The 22,761-nt window shown below is 72.1% G+C and overlaps 4 protein-coding genes across 4 annotated transcripts; 3 read left to right on the top strand and 1 right to left on the bottom strand.

Moving 5' to 3' along the window:
- Positions 1–190: 190 nt before the first annotated feature.
- Positions 191–1,666, bottom strand: AURANDRAFT_65025 (hypothetical protein; the record flags this gene model as incomplete). Its single annotated transcript, XM_009039701.1, has 1 exon — positions 191–1,666. The coding sequence occupies one exon, from the start codon at positions 1,664–1,666 to the stop codon at positions 191–193; it is 1,476 nt and encodes a 491-aa protein (XP_009037949.1).
- A 5,206-nt stretch (positions 1,667–6,872) lies between these two features.
- Positions 6,873–7,673, top strand: PDI3 (selenoprotein; the record flags this gene model as incomplete). Its single annotated transcript, XM_009039735.1, has 1 exon — positions 6,873–7,673. A coding segment is annotated over one exon (801 nt), but the record flags the coding sequence as incomplete, so codon positions are not given.
- Positions 7,674–13,856: 6,183 nt separating this feature from the next.
- Positions 13,857–14,549, top strand: AURANDRAFT_5247 (hypothetical protein; the record flags this gene model as incomplete). The annotated part of the gene is made up of 1 exon (XM_009039564.1): positions 13,857–14,549. A coding segment is annotated over one exon (693 nt), but the record flags the coding sequence as incomplete, so codon positions are not given.
- A 3,086-nt stretch (positions 14,550–17,635) lies between these two features.
- On the top strand, positions 17,636–18,178 carry AURANDRAFT_4782 (hypothetical protein; the record flags this gene model as incomplete). The annotated part of the gene is made up of 1 exon (XM_009039560.1): positions 17,636–18,178. A coding segment is annotated over one exon (543 nt), but the record flags the coding sequence as incomplete, so codon positions are not given.
- Between the last annotated feature and the right edge of the window lie 4,583 nt (positions 18,179–22,761).

Genomic DNA, 22,761 nt, shown 5'->3' with positions numbered 1-22,761 from the left:
CTCGCTAGTGTTAGATGGCTGCGGCCATGCGCTCGCGTTTGATGGCTAGTGCAAAATTAATGCGCCCATGCACGCCTACCAGTGCTGCCAAAGGACATCATGCGCTGCCGCTCCAAAGGCATCATCAGCTCCTGAGACTTCAACTGCAGTGAACGTGCTCTAGATCTCGGCACCGCGGTAATTCTAGGAATTAGACCGCGACCTCGTTCTCGGACTTGCGGCCGCGGCCCTCGTCGATGGACTTGCGCTCCTCGATGCCCGCGGGCGGCGGCGGCGGCCGCGGGTCCGGCGGGAGCCGGTAGGCGCCGGGCTGGAAGCGGCTCACGTCGGGCGCGTCGAGGTCGAGGGCCGCGAGGATCGCCGTCGCGGCGCCGAGGACGGGCTGGACGCGCGCGACGGCGTCCGGCGGCGCGGGCGCGCCGAGGAGCCCCGCGGCGAGCTCGACGTGCGCCGCGAAGACGTTGAGGACGCGGCTGCGGCGGTCGGCGAACTTGGGCAGGGACCAGGCCACGAGGCCGCAGCGGAAGTCGCGCGCGTGCTTCTCGCGCGCCTCGTGGACCTGCGCGAGGTCGCGGGCCTCGGGCGAGCCCCGGGCCGCGCCGCGCCGCTTCGCCGCCGCGGCCTCGACGCCGCGGTCCAGGTCCGCGAGGGCCTTGCACATGTCGCGGAGCGCCGACGCCTGGCTCAGCTCGTAGGACACGACGTCGCAGAGCCAGGCGCGCAGCGCGTCCGGCAGCGGCGCGAGCGTGCGCCGCGCGAGCGCGTCCAGCGCGTCGCGCGCGCGCGCGAGCGCGGCCGCGGGCAGCGCGCCGAGCACGGCCGGCGCCGCCGGGTGCGCCTCGCTGGGCCGCGGCAGGAAGACGGCCCGCGTGAGCGGCGCGTCCGAGTCCTCGGCCCGCTCGCCGAGCCGCGCGAGCGTCGCGCCGTCCGCGGCCTCGGCGTCGGCCCAGGCCGACGTCGCCGCGCGCACGGCCTCCGCCGCCGCCGCCGCCGCGCCCAGGGCCTTGGCGAAGCCGTCGTAGGCGCCCCGGGCCGCCCGGAGCGCGTCGTCGAGGTCGTCGAGCTCCGCGCGCGCCTTCCCGAGCGCGTGCGCGTCGCCGCCGCCCGCGCCGCGCGCCTGCGCGTCGGCGAGGCACTCGTTCCAGCGCAGCATGCCGAAGCTCAGCGCCGCCGTCGACCCGCCGCCGAAGGGGCCCGGCGTCACGAACGCGACCCACGCGCTGTCCTCCGCGAGGAAGCAGTTCTCGAGGATCGCCGCGCAGAAGAGCGCGAGCGCGCGCACGCGGCGGCGCACGACCTTGTCGCCCGTGCCGAAGCCCTTCTTGGGCGGCAGCGACGGCACGAGCATGCCGTGCGCGCCGAAGCGCCGCGCGAGCGTCGCCCGGAGCTCCTCGAACTCGGAGAACCGCCGCTTCGCGACCTGGCGGTCCACGGTGTCGTCGTCGTCGTCGTCGGCCTCGGAGTTGCGCTCGACCTTGGCCGCCGACGCCGGCGACAGGGGCGCCTGCGGCCGCACGGTCTCCAGGACCACGGGGTAGACCATGAAGTTCTTGTTGAGGCCCTCGCCCTTGACCTTGGTGGGCTGCCCGATGACGACGCGGCTCCGGCAGAGCGTGAGCTGCGCGGCCTCGATCCACTCCTTGAGCGGCTTCTCCTCGCGCTCCATGCTCGCTGCGTGCCGCGCCGCCGCGTCCAGAGGCGCGCAGAGGCCAAGGCGAGTGGTGTCAAACAACTGGGGCCAATCGCCGCCGAGGCAGCCCGTTTGTTGCCTGTGCAAGATCGATGCATCAACGACGAGCGCTCGCGCAGCATGGCCATGCGCGCTTGCACGACGCTGGTGCTCATCGCCTGCGCAGCCGCGCTCGTCCCCGGCTTTCCGCGCCGCTGCGCGACGGCGCGGCGGGCGGCCGCCGACGGCGGCGCCCCCGCCCGGGAGCTGCTGCCGCTCATGCCCTTCGGCAGCGACGAGGTGCTGATCCCCGGCCAGTCGCGCTACCTCCACCTCTACGAGGCGCGGTTCCTGGCGCTCTTCGATCACGCGACGAAGGAGTGCGGCGACGACGTCGTCCTGGGCTTCTTCGCGGGCGACAACGCGCTCCTGCGGTGCGCGACGCGAGCGCGCGTCGACCGGTGGGAGCGGCTCGACGTCGGCGTCGGCGTGACGCTGCGCGGCGTGTCGCGCTGCTCCATCGCCGGCGTCGACCAGACCGAGGACCACCCCTTCCTGCTCTGCGCCCTCGAGGACCTCGCGGACGCGCCGGGCGGCGGCGGCGGCGACGCCGCCGCCGCGGAGATCCGCGCGCTCGCGGACGAGGTCGACGCGCTGGCCGCGCGCCACGACATCGACGCCGGCCGCTCCAAGGAGATCGCCGTCGACCCGCGCGCCATGGTCGACGAGGCCGACGTCGGCGACGTCGCGCGGTCGGGCAGCCTCGGCGACCGCGTCGCGGCCCTCTCGGCCGACGCGCGCGCGGGCGACGCGACGGACGCGGAGCTCCTCTCCTTCCTCGCCCTCGAGGGCGCGCCGCCGGACCTCAAGCTCCGCATGCTCGCGTCGACGAGCCGCGCCGAGCGCCTCGACGCCGCCAAGGCCGAGCTCGAGCGCCAAAAGGCCGAGCTCGCGGCCAAGGCGAGCCTGAAATCCGCGCTCTCGGGCCTGTCCTGGGGCGACGAGGACCCATGATCGCGCGTAATCGTCGAGACGCGCGTGTTCGCGCGCGCCGCTTACCGCGCCTACGCGGGGAGCCGGAGCTTGCCGTCGACGTCGATGGGCGGGCGAGCCTGAAATCCGCGCACCGGCGCCAAGGAGCTCGAGCGCGCGGTGCCGAGCTGCGGCTGACATAGCTTCGTGGCGACGTCTCGGCACGCTTGATCGGCACGCGCGCACTCGTTGAACCGCTCGCACATACTGCCCAGGCTGTCGGCAGCCAGACCAGGCTGAAACGGCCACTGCCGAAGCCAGAAGGTGAGGATGTACTTGGATCTACCGCCCTGCGGCGAGCGACCCTGGTGCAGGCTTCGCCAATCGCGTGCGACGCAGCGCTCGTCGGCGACGACGCAATTCTCCCAGATGATAGCGCTCCCGGCACGTGCTCGCACTCGTAGCGGTCCGCCGTCAGCCAGCATGAACTCGGTCTCCCCACCGTCGGGCACATCGGAGAGGTATACAAGGAGCGTCGCCCGTCGCGCGTTGAGAGACGTCGGGAAAGGGCGACTGCCGTCGACGTCGAACAGATCGTAATGCGCGCGAAATCTGTCTCCTGCGTCGTAGCGAGAGAGGAACGGTCTCTCTGCGGAGCGTACGCTCAGGCCAGTCAGCGCCTCCGTCCGCAGCGCGAGGCGCGCGACGATCGGCGCGACGTCAGCACCGGTGCACCAGCCACCCTTCGATGTGCGCACGAAACTGTACACCCAGCTCATCAACGCATTCTGGAAGTCGGCTCTGCCCTCTAATCGCGGCGGTGGAGACGTCTCCGCAGCGGAGTGAAGCGATCTGGCGACGTCGGTGCCCAGGAGGGCGCGCGCCGTCTCTGGCGATATGAAGTTGTGGATCAGCGTCACATTCGGGGCCCGTGAGATGCGGCTCACCTGAAAACCGCCAGAGTCGACGGAGCCCACACCCATGGCATCGAATATTCTGGGAGCCGGCCCGAGGACATCGCCCAGCCACTCCGGCGCGAGGAGGTAGAACAACATACTCGCTCCGTGCGTGCGCGCGGCCTGGTAGGACACGCCGAGAAAGGGCACAAGCACGAAAGCCACGGCAAAGCAGCCGAACCCTCGGGCGGAGAGTCGGGAGCCCCGTGCCTCAGCAGGGGCCATGAAGAAGCGTAGCGGCGCTGCCAGTGCTGCCGCCGCTTAAAGTGAGTCGTGCTGCCGCCGCGTCACTACTGGCATAGCATGGCCGGGTGACCGCGGCCGCCGCACGCGCGCGCGGCGGCGCGCGATGCGGCCGCGGCGCAATGCAGGGAGCTCACCTAGCTCGCGTGCCTGAGCACAATGTCATGCGCCTCGGCCGCGTCGGCAGACTCGAGATGCAGACTCGGGCGCCTGTTTTGCCAATGCTGAGTTCACCTTGCAGTGCGATGGGCTGATCGAAATCACGAGGAAATGGGCTGCGGTGGAAGCCTACGATTCTTGCCAGTCCTGCTCTTCGCCGCCGCGGCCGACGGCCTCTGGACCGCGGCGGACGTGGACCGCGTCGTCTGCAACGCGCTGCGCAACAGCAACGCCAGCGGCGGCTGCCCGCCGGCGCCGCCGGCGCCCTTCCCGCACGTCGACCTGCCGCTCGGCGCGCGCGTCGCGCTCGCGCTCGTGGGCCAGGTGCGCACGTTCTTCGAGGAGCCCCTGCGGACGCAGTGGCGGCGCGTCGCGGCGTCGGCCGGCGACGGCGTCGTCGTCTTCGCGGCGCTCGGCCACGGCAAGGGCTTCCGGGAGGCGCGCGTCTGCGAGTTCTTCGGCGAGCTCGGGCTGCCCTGCCACGCGCGCTTCGTCAACGTCGACGCCGACGCGGCGCCGTTGCTGCGGGACGCGTCGCTCGCGGCGACGGCGCGGCGGCCGCACCAGTTCCAGCAGGGCGGCGCGAGCTGGCGCATAAGCGCGCCCCTCAAGCGGCTCGTCGCGCTCGACGCGCTGCTCGCCTGGGAGCGCGCGCGCGGCGAGCGGTTCCGCGCCGTCGTCGTGGCGCGGTGCGACGTCGTCGTGCCGGGCCTCGTCGCGGACGCGGCGGGCGCGCCGCGCGCGGACGTCGCGCGGGCGCTCGCGCCGGACGCGCCCTTCCTGCTCAACGACGTCTTCGCGGCGCTGCCCCGGGCCGCGGCGCCGGCCTACCTGCTCCAGTACGCGACGCACCTCGACCTCGCGGACCTGCACCGCGTCGACCGGCCCAACTACGCGCGCCTCGACGCGGTCCTCCGGCCGCCGGCGGGCGCGCGGGACCCGGGCTACGGCGTCAAGGGCTCGCTCTGGCAGCCGACGACGGCCCTCGCGTTCTACGGTGTCCCCTTCGGCGGCGCGAAGCTCGAGGTCTTCACGGGCGCCGGCGACCGCTTCGACCAGCGCGCGCCCGTAACGGGCGCCGCGCTGAGCGACGGGGGCCCCTGCGCGGCGCCCTACTACCTCGTCCGCTCGCGGGACGCCGCGGGCCGCGTCGCCTGCCTCGAGGACTTTCCCGTCTTCGACCCCGGCGGCTGCGTCGCCCGCGTCTTCAACGCGACCCTCCCGACGTGCTAACGAGCTTTAGGAGGCGAAAAGTGGATGAGGGGCCGCACGGCGGGCCGCGGCGCGTCGCCGCTTTTGGCGCGCGCGTGGCGCGTCGCGCAGTGCGGCGGGTTGAGCACGCGCCGCGGCGCGCCGCCGGCGACGTCGAGGGGGTCGTTGTCGAGTAGGACGAGGTCCCCGGCGTACTCGGGTTTGAAGTCGCCGTCCTCGTCGGGCCAGAGGTCGACGCTCGCGGTGCAGGTGCCGTTCGCGTGGAGCGACGCGTTGGGCCACGCGTAGCAGCACGTCGGCCCGATCGTGTAGATCGGGTTCCAGGCGTTCGACCGCGTGTTCTGGCCGCAGGACGCGTTCATGAGCACGTGCGTGTCCAACCCCGGGGACTTGCCGTGCTTCGCCGGGCCGTAGTTCGTCACGAGGTCGTCCGTGCCGTCGCGGTAGCGCATCGTCATGCGGCCGACGCCTAAATCGTTGTCGAGCGCGACTTTCATGAACGTCGGCGAGAGAATGTAGAGGGCGTCGCTGCCCTGCAGGGGCCGCCGCGCGTCCCGGGGGGGCGGCGCCGTGCACGTCGTCTTCTGGTGCACGGATTCGACGTGCGCGATGTTGACGTCCTTGCCGTCGTCGACGCCCCAGTCGTCGAAGGTCGTGCGGAACCAGAGGTCGGGCCGCAAGAGCACCCAGCGTTCCACGGTGGACGCGTAGGGCTCCGCGCGGCCGAAGTGGGCCATCGCGCGCCGCCGCCGCGCGTCCATGACCGTCTCCTTCGGGTGCGCCTTGGGCCTCGGGTTGTCGAAGACGAGCTCCGTCCACGGCGCCAGCGGGATGATGCGCTCGACGTAGCACTTCACCTGCGCCTCCGTGATCCACCCCCGCTCGTTGGGCGTCGTCGTCAGGTTGTCGAACCAGGCGAAGAGGGACACCTCGCCGCGCTTCCGCAGCGGCCCCAGCAGGGCCTCCTCGTGGCTCGCCCAGACCTTCCACAGCGCCTCCCGCCGGCAGGCCTGGCCGACGTAGATGACGCCTGTGTGCATCGGTCGGGTGAAGTCGGCGCAGAGCAAGAGCAACGCAGCCAAACGCTTGAGAAGGCTGCCCATGCCGCTTACTTCAAAAGTTTATGTCATCAAGTTGACTTACTGGTCTTTGCAGAAACGTTGTCCGCAACAAGTGAAGCTGAAGACGGAATCCCCGCAGCAAGTCGATAAATATTGCAGCAAGTCGATGGACGCGTCGATTATCGGGCAGCCCGTTCGGCATGATCTGGCCCACGATGGGCACAACGGAGAGTACTTCGCTATGGGAAGTCGGGGTCAGGGGTGTCGAAAAACCACTCCGCGCTGTCTCGGGGCTCGCATGGGCTAAGATCGGTCTTCCCACACGCTGCGCGACATGCTGCGCGACTCGCTGCTCCCTCTGCTGCGCGCGGTGCACCTGCTGCAAATGGCCAAAATTGTCGCTGCATCACTCGCTGCTTCGCAACCACTCACTGGATGAGACGCTGGATAAGTTAACTTCGTTTTTTGTTGCGGACAACGTTTCTGCAAAGACCAGTATCAAGTGGGTGATTTTTAGCAACCTTCGGGAGGTGGGCTGCTCTCTCACCACCAAGAGCGGGACCTCGTCTGACGACGCCCGGTCGCCACCGTTTGGACGACATGAGCTCCCTCGACGCCGCCTACGCCAAGTGGGCCGATCTCGATCTCGACACGGCGTCCGAGGACGACGAGCCGCAGCGGCCCCGCGCGGCGCCCTCGAAGAAGCGGTCGAAGGTCGTCGTCGACATCGTTTCCGACCCGAACTGATACTGGGCCTGGCCGTCGAAGCGGCGCGTGGAGGCCGTCGCGGCCGAGTTCCCCGACGTGGCGTTCGAGATCCGGTTCCAGCCGTTCCAGCTCTACCCGGATCTGCCGCGCGACTCGCGCGGCGTCGACAAGCTCGAGTACTTCACGGCGCTGAGCGAGCGGCGGCGGCCGAACGCGTCCATGGCGGAGAAGAAGGCCAGGATCGCGGGCCTCGTGGGCGCCTGGAAGGCCGACGGCCTCGACCTCACGTCGCCCTTCGGCGTCGACGGCGGCCGATGGGGCTCGTCCTTCGACGCGCAGCGCCTCATCTGGCTCGCGCGGCAGCAGGGCCGCGAGGATCCCATGATCGAGGCGATCTACAAATTGAACCACGTCGACAACGAGCCGCTGAGCGACCACGCGAAGCTCCTCGAGGCCGCGCGCGCCGCGGGCGTCCAGCGCGCGCCGGAGCTCCTCGCCCGGGCCGACGGCCTCGGCGCGCGGGAGGTGCTCGAGCGCTACCAGCACTACGTCGCCATGGGCATCAACGCCGTGCCCGTCATCGTCCTCGACGACAAGCACGTCATCTCCAACGGCGCGCCGGAGAAGGACTTCCTGCGGCGCACGTTCAAGCACCTCATCGACACGGGCACCGTGCCCCCGCACCTCGGCGCCTGAGCGCGAGCGCATGACGGCCGCCCAGGGGTTTCTCGATCCCCGGCGCGGCCCGAACCAGCTCCGCTTTTTTTAGGTCTGTTAAGAGAGGTGAGGACGGAGGCCTACGCGCGCGGACAGCTCGGGTATCTGACACATGCGAGAATCTTGAATATCCGCTCGAGATATCCGCGTCCTCCGCGAGGTCTGCGACCCGTCGAAGTCCAGAGCCTCCACGCGCATCGCCGGCCGTCAAGGAAACATCCGCGCTCGCCGCCGGTCATCCAGACCGCACCAATCACCACCCCACCACACTCGGACGCCTTGGGTCGCCAACAACTCGCTCTCACGAAACGAGCGAGTCGTCGCCGCTCCGCCAAAACTACCAATGAGCGACCCGCCCACGCTCGGCGCGCCCCCTACGTCGGAGACGATGCCGGAGCCCGAGGCGTCGACGATGAGCGCCGCGACGTATCCGTCGCTCGCGACGGACGGGAACGGCCGAGTCGTCTCGGCCGTCGGCGGCCTCTCGCCGCCGGTCCTCGCGCCGCCCGTGGGCTTCATGCCGCCCATGGGCTTCCCGGAGGCGCGGCGGCCCGCGCCGAAGCCCGCGGCGAAGCCGGACCAGCGCCACGGCCGCTGGACCGAGGAAGAGCGCGTCGCCCCGCGTCCCGGACTCGCCCGCGCGCGCGCACCAAACCCCTCCCTCCCTTCCCACACACCAAAACCCCAATTCCTAGGCACGCCGAGTTCCTCGAGCTCATGCAGCGCTACGGCCGCTCCTGGACGAAGATCTCGTCGGTCATGAAGACGCGGACCGAGCCGCAGGTCCGGAGCCACGCGCAGAAGCACTTCCTGCGCATCAACAAGGAGGAGGGCGTCGACCCGGCGGCGAAGCGGCCGCGCACGAACGCCGGCGGCCACCTCGCGCCGAACGAGCTCCCGCGGCACCTCGCGGCCGGCTCGCCCGACGCCGCGCACGTCGCCGCGTTCGGCCGGAGCGCGACGCCCTGGACGGGCCCGTCGCCCTACGCGTCCTACGGGGCCCCGGCCTACGGCGGCGTCTACCCGCAGGCGGGCTTCGTGCCCCCGGGCCCCTACGGCGCCCACCCGGGCGCCTACGTCGGCGCGCCCCCGTCGGCGCCGCGGCCGCCGTACTACGGCGCGCCGCCGCCGGACGCGGCCGCCGCCGCCCAGGCCCTCTACAGCCTGCCCCAGGCCGCGCCGCCGCCGGCCGGCTACGCGCCGCCGCCGGCCGGCTACGCGCCGCCGCCGGCCGGCTACGCGCCGCCGCCGCCGCCGCCGCCGCCGCCGCAGGCGCCGCCGGGCCAGGCGGCGCCGGCGGGCGTCGCCCTGGGCCTCCTGCAGCAGCTCGAGCAGCTGCCCCCGGACCAGAAGCACGCCCTCCTCCAGGCCGCCATGACCAATGTGACGACCCCGACCCCGGCGGCGCCGCAGGAACCGAGCGTCGCCCTCGACAAGGCCACGGCCGCGGCCATCGCGCGGGAGCGCGCCGCGACGTCGGCGGCGCCGGCGCCGGCGAAGGACGGGGGCGCCGACGCCGCGCTCCCGCCGCTCGAGCCCCAAGAGAACGTCGCCGTCATCGTCGGCGGCGCCGCGGCCGCCGCGCCGGCCGCGGTCGAGGCCGCCGCGCCGGCCGCGGTCGAGGCCGCCGCGCCGGAGCCCGCCGCGCCCGACGCGGCGTGCCCGCCCCGCGCGGAGCCGGAGCCGCTCTCGACGCTCGCCGCGGCGAACATCGTCTGCCCGCCGCCGAAGGACGACGGCGAAGCCGCGTAAAGCCCCCGCAACCCCCAAAAAACGAGATCCCCGGGGGAGCTGCGTTTAGGCCCGTCCGGGGACGCTCGCGGGCGGGGTCGCCGTCGCCTCCGCGGCGCGGCGCGGCCGCGCCGCGGCGCCTACTTCTCGCCCTTGTTGCCGCCGCCGCCGCCCTTGGGGTCGTCGTCGTCGTCGTCGCCGCCCTTGGACTCGGCCATGACGGGTGCCCTGATGATGGGCTTGTTCGCGCTGAGCTTCATCGCCTCGCGGACCATGACGGAGTAGAAGCTGTCGTAGTCGCACGACGCGAGGAGGCAGTAGACGAACTCCTGGACCTTCGGGTCCGTCGTCGTGTCCTGGACGTGCTGCACGTCGCGGTAAAAATCCTTCTGGTCCACGCCCTGCTCCTTGAGCCAGTCGGCCAGCGTCGTCTCGTAGAGCTTGAGGTACCTGGCGGGGGGGCGCCGTCGACGCGCGCGCGGAAGCGCGGCGGGCGCGGGGGCGGCGCACGTCTGGAAGAGGTCCCAGTGTTCGAGCGTGTGCTCCTGCGGGCGGCGGTCGCGTCTACGGAAGCGCGCGGGCGCGCCACGCGGCGGCGGCGGCGGCGGCCGTCGGACGCGGCGCGCGCGCGGCCGACTCCATGTCGCGTTTCGGGGGGTAGCCGATGAACGGCTTGGCGTTGTCCCGGAAGTACTTGCGGAAGACGTCGAGGAAGCCGTTGCTCCAGCAGTACTGGATCGCCTACGTCGTCGTCGCGTCGCGCCGCGGCGGCGCGCGAGGCGTCGCGGCGCGGGCTGCGCGCCCGCTGCACGATGGGGGGGATCTCGCCGCCTTCCTGCTTCGTCGCCTTGGCGTCGTCGTCGTCGTCCAGGCTCGGCATGGCTTCGACGGGGCGCGGCGCCGACTCGCGTCCCAAGGCACCGGAGACGGAGCGCCGCGACCGGCTCTGTCGATTTCAAAGCGAGTGTGCTCCCTGCGGTTGGCAGCCCGGAGCTGCCCAATAGATACCGCGAGCACGGTGCGGCCATAGATGCCGAGGTGCCGCGCGTGGACCGGCTGCGGATACCGGGAAAGTGAATAAAGCAGTGCAAACCAAGGGGGTACCACATAGGGATGATGCAAACCAAGGCGGTGAACCCAAAGTGAATAAGCCGCTCTCGGGCAGCCCGAGCCACAGAATCGCCTGCAAACGCTGAAGTCTTTGCTGATTTCGACAGCAAACGCTCCAACGCTCTCGCCTAAGCAGAGCTCCATCCTGCGGCGTCGGCTGCGTTCGACGCTAGTGCACGTTTTTGCGAGCGCATTCACGTTCCGTGGCTCCAAATCCGTCCGATGATGTCGCGTCATCGTCGCGCCGTGCCGTCAGGTGCTGAAGCTGCTGCGGAACGCTGCGGGGCTGCTACGGGCTGCTCTCGAGCCGCGCCGTTGCTGGGGCGGCGCCAGCTCCGCGCGCAACGAGATGCATTCGTTGCGCGACGCAGCCCTCGAGCCGCGCCGTTGCTACGTCCGTGACGTGACGGCGAGACCTGAGCGCTGCGTCGACGGGCGGTCGGCGCGACAAGCTTTGGCGCGCTGCCGGCTCGACAAGCTTTGGGCGCCGACGTCTGCACAACGCGGCAGCTTGGGCCGCGGCCGCGCGCCGCGCGCTCCGGCGGACGGCGGCGCGCCACGTCCGCGTCCAGCGGTCTCGCGCGCTCCGCGGCTCGCTCGCGGCACTCGCCGCGGCGGTCGCGGCGCGCGGCCGCGGCGCTTGACGCGCGGCGCGGCGCGCAGCGCGCGGTCGCCGCCTGGCGCGCGCGCGCCGTCGGCGGCGAGCGGCGGCGCGCGGCCGCGGGCCGGCGCCGCGCGGCCGCGGGCCGGCGCCGCGCGGTCCTCGCGCGCGCGGTCGCGCGCGCGGTCGCGCGCGTCGGCGCCGCCGCGGCCGAGCGGGCCGCGGCGCGGCGTCGCCGCGCGGACGGCGCGCGCGCAGTCGCCGCCGCCTGGATCTCGGACGAGAGCCTTCGGGCCCGTGGCGGCCGCGGAGCGCGCCGCGCGCTGCGCGCTAGGTCGAACCACGGTGCCTTGGGCACCGCATCCGCTTCTGCCCCCGGTCGTACCCTTCGGGCGCGCGCCAGAGGCTCTAAATTACCCTCCTCCCCTTCGCCGCCCCTGCGGGGCAGCGATTTTTTTTTGGTGCGCCCCCCGGTATCCAACGCAAGCCCGCGCGTGAGAGCGGGGCAGCCTTCCGCTGTCCACCCAGTCTGGCACCGCGGCGCGCGGCCGCGCCGCCCGGATGGAGGAGCCGGCCAAGTCCATCGCGTCCTACAGCGTCGAGGACGTGCAGGACTGGCTGCGGGCCTTGGGCCTCGGGCGCTACCACGACGAGGTCGCGGCGAAGCGCATCAACGGGCGCGTGCTGCTCTGCCTCGTGACGAACGAGTGCCTCGCGCAGCTGGGCATCACGTCGGGCGCGGACGTGGCGACGATCCTCTGGACCGTCGAGGCGCAGATCAAGGCCGGCGACGAGGGCGCGCACGCGATCGTCGATCCGAGCATCTTCCTGAGCGTCGCCGACGCGAGCCGGTCGACGGCCGAGGCCGCCAAGGCCCGGAAGCGCGCGTCCGTGCCCGGCGCCGCGCGCGCCGAGGACAGCGACGAGGAGCGCGCGCCCAAGCCCAAGCGCGACGACGACGTCGACGACGACGACGACGACGACGACGAGGGCTTCGCGGCGGCCGAGCCCGACCTCCTGGGTTTGGGCGACGCCGCGCCGGCCGCGCCCGCCCCGGCCCTCCCCGACGAGGCCACGCTCACGCCCACGAAGGCGCCGGACGTCCCGCCGGAGACGCCCGTCGACGGCGCGCGCAAGGCCCCGGGCGGAAGGCACGTCATGTGCGAGACGTGCCAGAGCGTGTACCCGCGTGGAATTCAAATCTTCAACTCGACTTCAATGTGCGCATATGCGACCGTTTCGACGCAAGCTCTTCGGCTGTGCTTCGAGAACTCGACGAGAGCAATCGATTCGTCCAAAAATCAGCCGAAGCGACGTCGAATTGACGGAGCTAGAGAGATTCTGAAGTTTGGTCAGGACCGCCCAGACCAGTGGTTGAATTCCACACAGGCATGTACTGGTCCGCGAGCGGCGCGACGAAGACGTGCCGCGTCTGCCGCCAGCGCGAGGAGGAGCTCGCGGAGCTCAAGCGGCGCGAGGCCGAGGCGCTCAGGGGCGACCACATGGCGCCGAACGTCCGCGCGGAGTACGAGGTGTCGTTCCTCGACCGGGGGCCGCTGAACATGGTGCTCGAGGAGCTCGACCTCTACAAGATCGTGGTGCGGGGCTTCACGCCGACGGACGACGGCGCCGTGGGCTTCGCCGAGTCCTGCGGCAAGATCGCCGTCGACGACGAGCTCGTCGGCGTCAACGGCCTCGCCGTGGACCGGCTCAAGTTCAACGAGTCCATCGAGCTCATCCGGAGCGCGGAGTGGCCCCTGGCGATCCGCTTCCGGCGGCCGGCGCTCGGCGACTCCATGAAGCTCTTCAGCAACTGGTCCGCGAACGCGCTCAAGCACGCGTTGCTCGAGGCCGACGCGGACGTGCCCGTGGGCGCGGGCCGGTCCCGGCTCGTCGCGCTCTGCCGCGACGTCTTCCGGGACCGCGCGCCGTCGGCGCTCCCGGCCAAGGCGGCGCCGCCCGTCGTCGCCGGGGGCGTGCGGGCCATCTTCGCGGGCGCGACGTCCATCTCGGGGTTCCTGCTCGTGAAGGTGCCCGGCGACCCCGCGGTGCGGCGCTTCTTCGGCAAGCTCGTGGGCAACCGGCTCCAGTTCCACCGGCCGTCGAAGCACGCGGAAGCGGGCTACCTGCCCGAGCCCGCCGTGGCCATCGCCATGGAGCGCGTCGCGCTCGTGACGGCGACGCGGAGCTCCGAGGAGGGCATCCGCGACCTCCGCGTCGTCGTCGAGGACGAGGCGACGGAGGCGCGCATGCCCATCGGCGGCGCGGGCAACGCGCGGGAGACCTGGATCCTGGCCGCCGACGCCGAGGCGCACCTCCGGGACTGGGCGAGCCACCTGTCCATGGCGCAGCTCGTCGGGCCCGGGTCGCGGACGTCGGGCCTCCCGGAGCCGTCGGCGCCGGTTTTGGAGGCGAAGACGTCGACGTCCCTGACCGTGCGCTGGCAGCCGCCGCGGGCGCCCTACCTCGACTCCGTCGCCGCGTTCCAGGTCACCTACGGCGCGCCGGGCCTGCTCGGCGGCGCGTGGCGCATCGCGTCGGACGAGTGCCACGCGACGCGGTGCTGCGTCAAGGGCCTCAAGCCGGACACGACCTACGTCGTCCGCGTGCGCGCGCTCCACGAGCTGAGCCGGGGCACGACGCTCTGGGGCGACTGGAGCGGCACGTCCAAGAGGCTCGCGACGGACCGGGTCCGCTACGGCGCGCGGGGCCGCGACCCGAGCCACTGCTGGATCCTCGTGCACGGCCTCCACGGCACGCCCTTCGACATGAGCCACCTCGCCGCGGCCGTCGAGGCGCGCTGCCCGTCGGACGCGCTCGTCCACGTCGCGGAAGCGAACGCGGGCCGGACGCTCGACGGCGTCGCCGCGGGCGGCGACCGCCTCGTGCGCGAGATCTCCTCGGTGCTGCGCGGCAAGCCGAAGGTGGACAAGCTGAGCTTCGTCTGCCACGACCTCGGCGGCCTCTACGCGCGCTACGCGCTCAAGGCGCTCTGGGCGGGCGGCGCGGTCCGCGAGTGGGACGAGGGCGGCGGCGAGCCCGCGGCCTTCGAGGGGTCCCTCGCCGCGGCCGAGGCCTGCCGCCCGCGCGGGGTCCGCGCGGGGTCCGGCGCCGGCGCCAAGGCCCTCGGCGGCACCGCGCGGCTCGCGAACTTCGTGACCTTCGCGTCGCCGCACCTCGGGTCGCCGCGGCTCGCGCGGCGCTGCGACGGGGGCCCGAAGACGCGCCGGGAGCTGCTCCTGGAGGACCGCGCGCCCGTGCCGGGCCGGCCGGCGCTGCCGCTGGTCCTGCGGCTCGCCCTCGACGACGACTTTCTGGCGCCCCTCAAGTGCTTCCGCCGGCGCGCGTGCTACGCGAACGTCAAGTACGACCGCTCCGTCGAGTACGCGTCCGCGTCCGTCCGCGAGAAGACGCCCTACGCGTCGTCCTCCGACGACTCGCTGCGCCAGCTCGTCGACGACGACGCGTACCGCCTCGTCATGGTCCTCGCCGCGGGCGAGGACGTCCGCCCGGCCGACGAGCGGCCGCCGCCGCCGCCGGGCAGCCCGCGCTTCTTCGGCCTCGGGGCCAGGCCCCGGCCGCTCCACGCCGAGGACGCGGGCCGGGGCTGGGTCGACGCGTCCGACAAGCGCGATCGCGCGTCCTACTTCGCCGCGCTCCGCAACCTCCAGGCCTGCGGCTGGGACCGCGTCGACGTCTTCAACGCGGGCCTCATGAACAACGCGGACCTCATCGTGCGCCGCGAGTGGATGAACGCCCCGGGCTTCGACGTCGTCAAGCACTTCCTCGACCACGCCGCGCTGTCGTAGGGGTCATTACGTAGTGCGGCGTATCGGTCCCGCGACGGCGACGGCGGTGCCGTCGCGGAACTTGGATTTCGCCGTCAGCGCGGGATATTTGAGGCGGTTGAACGCGACGATGTCGCGCGGAGAACATCCACATCTTTGCGCGATCGTCGTGGGCGTGTCGTTCTCGTGCGATATGTGGAAATTCGACCCGTCGCCGCGTTGGTAGGCGCTACCGCGCGCGAGGTCGCACGTCTCGTCGGCCTTTGGATACGCCTCGGGCGAGACCGCTCGAACCGCTTGCGGCGCGCGCTCTTGCACCGATGGACACTTGTCGCAGTGCCAGTGTCCCGACGGCGTTTTTTCCAGGTCGACGCACGAGAGGTGGTAGAATTGCCCGCAGGCCTCGCACAAGATCATCGACTCGCCCGTGGCGTGCCGCCCGCATCGACCGCACCGATTTATGCGTTCGAAAGCCACCTGCGCGGCGTCACGTTCGAAGTTCTCGCTCGTGCCCGAGAGCATGTCGTAGCCCCGAGCGGCGTCCTCCTCGGTGTCGAACGCCATCTCCAAATCTTCGAACACCGCGTACCAGCGGCCGCCCTTCTGTTCCACCCCTACGGCGGCCCGCTTCCGCTTGCTCGCGCGCGGTCGACGGGGACCCGATTGGATATTCGAGACTGTGTTCGGACTCACGATGTTCTCGTTTTCGTCAGTCTCAGCTTGGGTGACCTGCCGGTTGAGCTCGGGTGTGTCAGCCGCGCGTGGCGGATCGTCCGCGTCGCGAGCCCGCCGCGGCGTCACGAGCGCGACCGTCGCGTCGCCGTCATCCTCCTCCGGCACGACGTCTCGCTCGGTGTGTGCGGCGACGAGCGCGGCCATGCGCGCCTCCTTCAGCTTCGCTTCCAGGTCCGAAATCTTCGCCTCGTGCGCAGCGTCCTTGATCGCCAGCTGCGCTTCCAGGTCCGAAATCTTCGCCTCGTGCGCAGCCGTGCGCGCCGCCTCGATCGCCAGCTGCGCTTCCAGGTCTGAAATCTTCGCCTCCTGATCTTCCTGCGCGAGAGGCGCCGCTGCGCCGTTCCGTCGAAGAATATCTTCAACGCGCAGCCATGCGGCGATGTCAGCGTGAGGCACGTGCGCGTCGCACAGAATCTGGAGCTTCGAGTGCGTCTCCTGGTCCATCGTCCGCGACACAAAGCCGTAAGTGCTGGCAATTGAAACCGTGAATTCACCTTAGCGCGCCTTGCACCTGAAATTTGTCGAGCTCTGGCCTCCGGCGACCACCGTTTGTGTGCGCCAGCATGTCGGGCATGGAAATGGAAAGTCTCAAGGATGGGGAGGACCCCGGCGCCGGGCACGTCGCCACGGAGGGGGACGCCGAGGAGGTCCACGAGCACGTCAAGGAGCTCCACAACAACGTCGCGTCGCGCGCGTAAACGGCGTCCGCGCGTCGCCGCCGCCGTCGCCGCCGCCGCCGCGCGTCGTGCCGCGGGAGCCGACGCGCGACGCCCACGCCCGGCCCCCGCGTCATCGCGCCGGCGCGCTCCGCAGGCCCGGACGCGCCGCACGCGCACGAGTACACGCACGCGCGCCAGCTCGAGCTCGCGGGCTTCATGAAGCACCTCGCCGAGGGCGTCGCCGTCACGCGCCACCTCGAGAGCGGCAAGTGCGGCAAGATCTGCATCCGCGGCGACGAGCGCGTTCCCGCCGCGCCCCCCCCGCTTTTCCTCCGCCGCCGCGCGCGCGACGCCCCGCGCGCCCGCCGCAGGAACGGCGTCGAGTGGGACAACGGCCCCTGCACGTGCTGCAGCGACGCGCGCAAGGGCTTCGAGTGGACGGAGCTGCGCGAGGTGCGGACCTACAGCAAGGAGAGCTGCCACCCGACGCCGACGCTCGCGAAGTCGCCGATGCCGAACAAGAACGAGATCGCGCTCACGTTCAGCCTCATCCTCGCCGACGACTGGTCGCTGGACGTGACCTGCCACAGCGCGCCCGGCCACCACCTCGCCGTGCGCGGCTTCGAGCTCGCGCGGAAGCACCACATGCAGGAGGGCCACAAGATCAACGTCCGCGTCGACGACAGCAGCCTCACGTGCCTCCAGCGCTGGACCAAGGCGCTGCACCACATGCACCTGCTCTACGCCGAGAACAAGCACAGCTCTCACGGCGGCGGGAGCCGCATCGTCGTCGGCGCGGCCGTCGAGGTCGCGTACGCGCACTCCATCGAGGCCGCGCACGCGGTCTTCGACCCGAACGCGACGGACCCGACGGGCCAGCCCGTGCGGTCCTACCCCTACCGCGTCAAGATCCCCCGGGGCTACATGCGCTTCCCGACGCGCGCCTGGCACGAGGGCCAGTACGTCATGGGCCACGTCAAGAAGTTCGACCGGAAGACGGAGCTCTACACCATCGAGTACAAGTCGGGGCCCTACAAGCAGACGGAAGGCCCGCGCCTCAACCTGGGCCCGCCGGTCAAGGGCCTGCCGGACGCGACGATCATCGAGGAGTGCCACCGCGCGTTCCTGAGCGTCGACGAGGCGACGAAGAGCGACAACTTCCCGTTCCTCATGCTGCTCATTTCCATCGCCCAGGTCGTGTGCTTCGGGTACTGGGCGCCGAAGATGGACAAGGAGATCTCGGCGACGACGCCCGTCGCCGGGCCCCAGTACCTCTGGTTCAAGACCGTGCGCAACTTCCCCTACTGCAACGACCGCCGGTCCTTCTGGACGATGATGCTCTCCTACCAGCTCGTCCACAGCGGCCTCGAGCACATCGGCTTCAACATCATCCTCCAGTTGATCTTCGGCATCCCCATCGAGCTCATCCACGGCGCCATCATCTTCTTCATCTACGAGATGGGCGTCGTCTGCGGGGCGCTCGCGTGCGTCATGAGCGACCCCTACATCGCCGTCGTCGGCTGCTCGGGGGGCGTCTACTGCCTCTTCGGCATCCACGTGGCCCACATGATCCTCAACTGGTCCGACATGAAGCACAGCGCCATCCCCCGCGAGGTCCGGCTCCTCATCTTCTTCCTCCTCTTCGCGTCCGAGACGGGCACGTGGTGGTTCGTCAACACGGCGGGCAAGTCCTACGCGGCCCACGCCGGCGGCGCCTTCTGCGGCCTCTTCATGGGCCTGGGCTTCATGACGAACTTCGAGATCGAGTGCTGGGAGACGGTGCTCCGCTGGCTCGCGCGCGTCGGCCTCCTCACGTTCCTCGTCGTGGGCATCACGTGGTACGTCGTCGCCGACCCGCCGGCGCCCCTCTTTCTCTGGGAGTTCGGGGACAAGAACAAGATGCCCTGCTGCTTCCAGCTCTTCGAGTGCGACATCGAGCGCAAGTTCAAGTACTACGACCACTTCGAGTGCGACAAGAGCCTCGAGGACGACAAGAACTCGTACCAGTACAACCTCGAGGTCGGCTCGACGACGTTCCAGGAGTGCAACGACATCCGCCGCGAGCTGAACAACACCTTCGGCTGCGGCGACTGCGGCAACTACGGCGACTAAGGCGCCGGCGCCGACGCGCCGACGCGCCCCCCCCCGGCGCGCGAACCCCCAACCCCCCTTGTGGCGCGGACCCCACCCCCCCACCGAACGCCCCCGACGCGTAGCCGCCTATTTTTAAGAAGGAGTGGCCCGGTACGCGACGACCGCGTCGTAGAGCGCCGCGTCCAGGGGCATGAGGCGCCGGAGCTCCGCGGCGAGCGCCGGGTCCAGCGCGGCCGCGGCCCCGTCGTTGGCGTTCTCGACCGTGGCCCCGAAGGCCGGGTCCAGCGGCAGGCCGAGCTCGCCCGCGAGCGCCGCGAGGCCCCGGCCGAGGTCCGCGACGGTGATCGCGCGGACGGCCGCGCGCGGGCCGACGACGTTCGCGAGCGCCGCGGCGAGGTGGGCCCGCGCGCGGGGGCTCTGCGGCGGCGACCGCTCGCTTTCCGGACCGTCGGCGAGGCGCGGGCAGCCCGCGGTCTGGTTCGCGGGCGCGAGTTTCGCGCGCGGCGCCTGGCGCGTCGAGAGCTCGAGCGTCGCGGCCGCGGGCATGAGCCGCGCCCATTCTCTCAACGTCCAGGGGCAGCCGCCGGCCCTCGCCCAGCCCGGCTGCCAGCCCTTGCGCTTCTCGGCGCCGGCGACGCAGAAGTAGCGCCACGAGCTCGCGAGGCGCGCGACGGGGTCGCGGAGGACCGTCGCGTACGCGCAGCGCCGCGGCCGCCCGGCCTTGGCGCCGCGGGCGACGATGAGCTCGCAGGCGCCGAAGGCGTTCGTCCCCGCGTAGAGATCCCGCTCGCAGGCCTCGCCGCCGCGCTCGCACGCGGCCGCGAACTCGGGCCAGCTCCGCCGGAAGAGCGTGTAGGGCGGCCGCAGGCGCAGCGCCGCCGCCGCGCGCGCGAGGGCCGCCTTGACCGTCGTCCCGGCGCTCTTGCTCAGGTGCACGAAGACGACGGACGCCTTGCCGCGCTCGAAGAAGGGCGACCCGGCCGGCGGCGCCGCGGGCGTCGGCGCGACGTAGGGCGCGAAGTCGCGGGACACCTGCGTCGGCTCGCGGCTCCGGCCGGGCCGCACCCAGGGGTCGACGGCGCAGGGCGGCACGTCGTCGCCGCTGGTGGAGCCCAGCAGCGCGACCAGCAGCCCGAGCGCGCGCACCATCGCATCATCAACCGGCGCGGTTGGGGCAGCAGCATGGTGGTTTGGCGGCTGGGGGCAGCCCTGGTCGTGGTCGCCGCGTACCGACACGCCGCCGAGGACGAGGACCGCGCGCTGCGGCCCGTGGCGCGCAAGCCGCCGCGCAAGGCGGCGCCGCGCCACGCGCCGCACGCCGCCGCCGCGCCGCGGCCGCCGCCGTCGCCGTCGGAGCTCGAGGTCCTGCGGCGCGGCGGGAACGTGAGCGACGTCGTGGACCCCCTGCGCTGGCAGCTGGACTACGTCGTCGACGACGGCGAGCGCGCGCCCGGCGACGCGTGGCCCGGCGTCGCCGCGCGGCTGCGGGAGCTCGACGCCGCGCGGCGCGAGGCGATGGCGAGCGTGCGGACGCGGAGCCTCGTGCCCTGCGTCATGGGCTCGGTGACGCAGCCCCTCTGCGACAGCTTAGGCGGCGCCGGCGCGAAGCATATAGCCCTGGCCAGGGCCGTGGGCCTCGAACAGAGCCGCTACGTCGTCTTCTACCGCCACGAGATCGACTGCCAGCCGCGGTACTACGGCGGCGAGGGCTGCGCGGGCATCTTCGGCGGGTCGCTGGGGAACAACATCGGCCACTACTTCATCGCGCGCGCGGCGGCGCGCCTCGGGGGCATGGACTTTGTCTTTTTGCGCCACCTGGTGGCGTGTCCGAACGAGCCGTACGCGTGGCTGCCCGCGGTCGTCGCGACTACCGCGGGGCCGGCGAAGGGCGCGGGCGACGCCTACGCCCACGGCTTCAGCGGCGCCTGCCACGGCCGGGGCAACTTCGTGCACCTGAGCGGCGCGTGGATCCCCCAGGCGCGGCAGGCGGGGCTCGACATCCGGCGCGCGACGCGGGCCTGGGCGGAGTCCGCGGCCTTCCCGCCGGCCGGCGCGCCGCTGGACGACGTCGCCATCCACCTGCGCTGCGGCGACACGCTGGCCCAGGCCCACGGCTCCTACGGCGTCCTCCCGGTCGCGGCGATCGCGGCGTTCGTCCCGGCGGACGCGCCCGTCCGCGTGGGCATCCTCTCCGAGGCGTACCGGCCCGTCTGCGACGGGGAGCTGGCGGGCGTCGTCGAGACGCGGTCGGCCCACAGCGCGTCCAAGTGCCCCTGCCCCTGCGCGGCCCTCGTCGAGGACCTGGTGAGTGCTTTGCAGCGCGCGCGGCCGCTCGCGGTCGTGAGCGTCCACGACAACGAGCTCGTCATGGCGTCGTGGTACCGCCTCGCCCACGCGCCCCACGCGTCCCTCTGCATGTCGTCGACCTTCTGCCTCTGGCCCATCCTGGGCGCGGACCACGGCTACCTCGTCGCGGGCCAGCTCTTCCCGCACGGCGACGAGCTCGCGGACAAGCTCCCGGGCCTCGGCGTCGTCAAGGGCCCGAGGCTCGTGCCCTACAAGGCCCTCGGCAGCGACCGGCGGCCCAAGTGCGGCACGACCGTGGCGGCCATGCGGAAGAGCTTCAACGCCAAGCTCGGGGGCGGCCGCGTCGCGGCGAACGCGAGCGCGCCGCTCGTCATCCGCGGCGCGCCCGCGCCCCCGCTCGCCGGCGGCTGGCGACGACTCTAATTGTTTTACCGCGTCGGGAGCTCGACCATGCGCGCGGCCTCGTCGTCGGGCGTCCAGTACTCGCCCGGCGGCGGCGGGTAGCTCGCCGTGCGCGCGAGCGGCGGGAAGAGCGCCTCCGTCCCCGCCTTCCACGGCACGTACGCCATGCCGCCCGGTTTGAGGAAGTCCGCGTTGAGGTCCATGGTCGAGCAGTACGCCTTGCCCCGCTTGCCCGTGACCCGTCCGCCGACGCGCTGGGCGCAGTTCTCGCCCCACTCGTTGACGACGGGCACCTTGGCCCACCGAAAAAAGTCCAACGGGTCGCGGCGCGGGCCGACGGCGTACTTCCCCCAGTCGCCGAGGTCGACCATGCCCAGCGACTCGCGCGGCGTGAGGATCTCGTGGAGGCCCAGCTGCTCCTGGAGCCGCAGCAGGCTCCGGTACTGGCAGGGCCAGCGCGCGCCCCAGTCCGTCGTCCAGAACACGGGCCTCAGCGGCGAGCCCGCGGGGATGTAGAGGTGCGCGATGACGTTGCGGTCCGGCTGGTAGAGGTCGTAGCCCCAGGTCCAGGCGCGCACGCCCATGGAGATCTCCTCGCCGTCGAAGATGTAGGGCGTGCGGAAGTCGTAGGGCACGCGCGCGACGCGGTGGCCCCGCGCGAAGCTAAACCCCGCCGCGAAGAACGCGACGCGCGACGGCCCGTCCGCCGGCGCGGCGCAGCTGCCCATGTCGTGCTTGAAGGAGATCGTGTTGTGCAGGTTCACGCGCCGCGTCTTCCGGATGCAGCCGATGCTCTTCACCGTCGTCGGCGGCTCGAAGGCCTCGAGGCCGTCGCCGCCCTGCTTGTCCGCGGTATACGACGCCGGGTACGCGGTAATTAGGGCGTGGTCGTTGCCGATGCGCCGGAACATGTCGATCATGACGTTGTCCCAGCCGCGCACGAAGTGGCAGTGGCTGTCGACGCCCATCACATAAGTCTCGTTGCGGAAGTGGCGCTCCGCGAGCGCGCGCGCGACCGTCGGGCCCTCGGCGCGCTCCCAGAGCTGGCGCGACACGCGGACGCGGCCCTCGAGCACCGCCGCGCAGACGGGGTGGTCCGGGCATTGCACGCCCGCGTTCGCCAGGCCCGCGACGGGGTCCCGCTCGGGCTCCTCGTGGCCGCCCGCGTTCTGCGCGTGGACGCCGACGACGACCCGCTCCGGGTGCGCGGCGCGCGCGAACGCGCGCGCGATCGTCGACGCGACCTCCGGGTCCCGGTACGACGCCGTGACGATGAAGATCGTCGACTCGGGCTCGCCGTAGGGCGTCGTGACGCGCCGGCCCGCGACGTCGTAGGCGTAGGACCCGTCCGCCTGCCGCGCGGGATTCGCGCGCGGCCGCGGCGGCCGGCCCCGCGCGGCGTCCGCGGCGTAGTTGACCCACGACGCGCCGAAGTTGTCGTCGGGGTCCGCCGCGCGGTGCATGAGCCGCAGCCGCTCGCGCATCTCGACGCCGGACAGGTCCCAGACCTTGCGCTTCTCGAGCTCCGCGGCGCGCGCCTCCTCGGCGGCGCTCACGACGAAGGGCCGCGGCGCCGCCGGCGCGAGCGACACGGTGATCGGCTGCTGCGCCGGCGGCGGCGGTGTTGATGGCGGCGG

Source organism: Aureococcus anophagefferens (assembly GCF_000186865.1).
Source record: "Aureococcus anophagefferens unplaced genomic scaffold AURANscaffold_12, whole genome shotgun sequence".
NCBI classification, from domain to species: domain Eukaryota; class Pelagophyceae; order Pelagomonadales; family Pelagomonadaceae; genus Aureococcus; species Aureococcus anophagefferens.
This window is presented reverse-complemented; position numbering and strand designations above follow the sequence as displayed.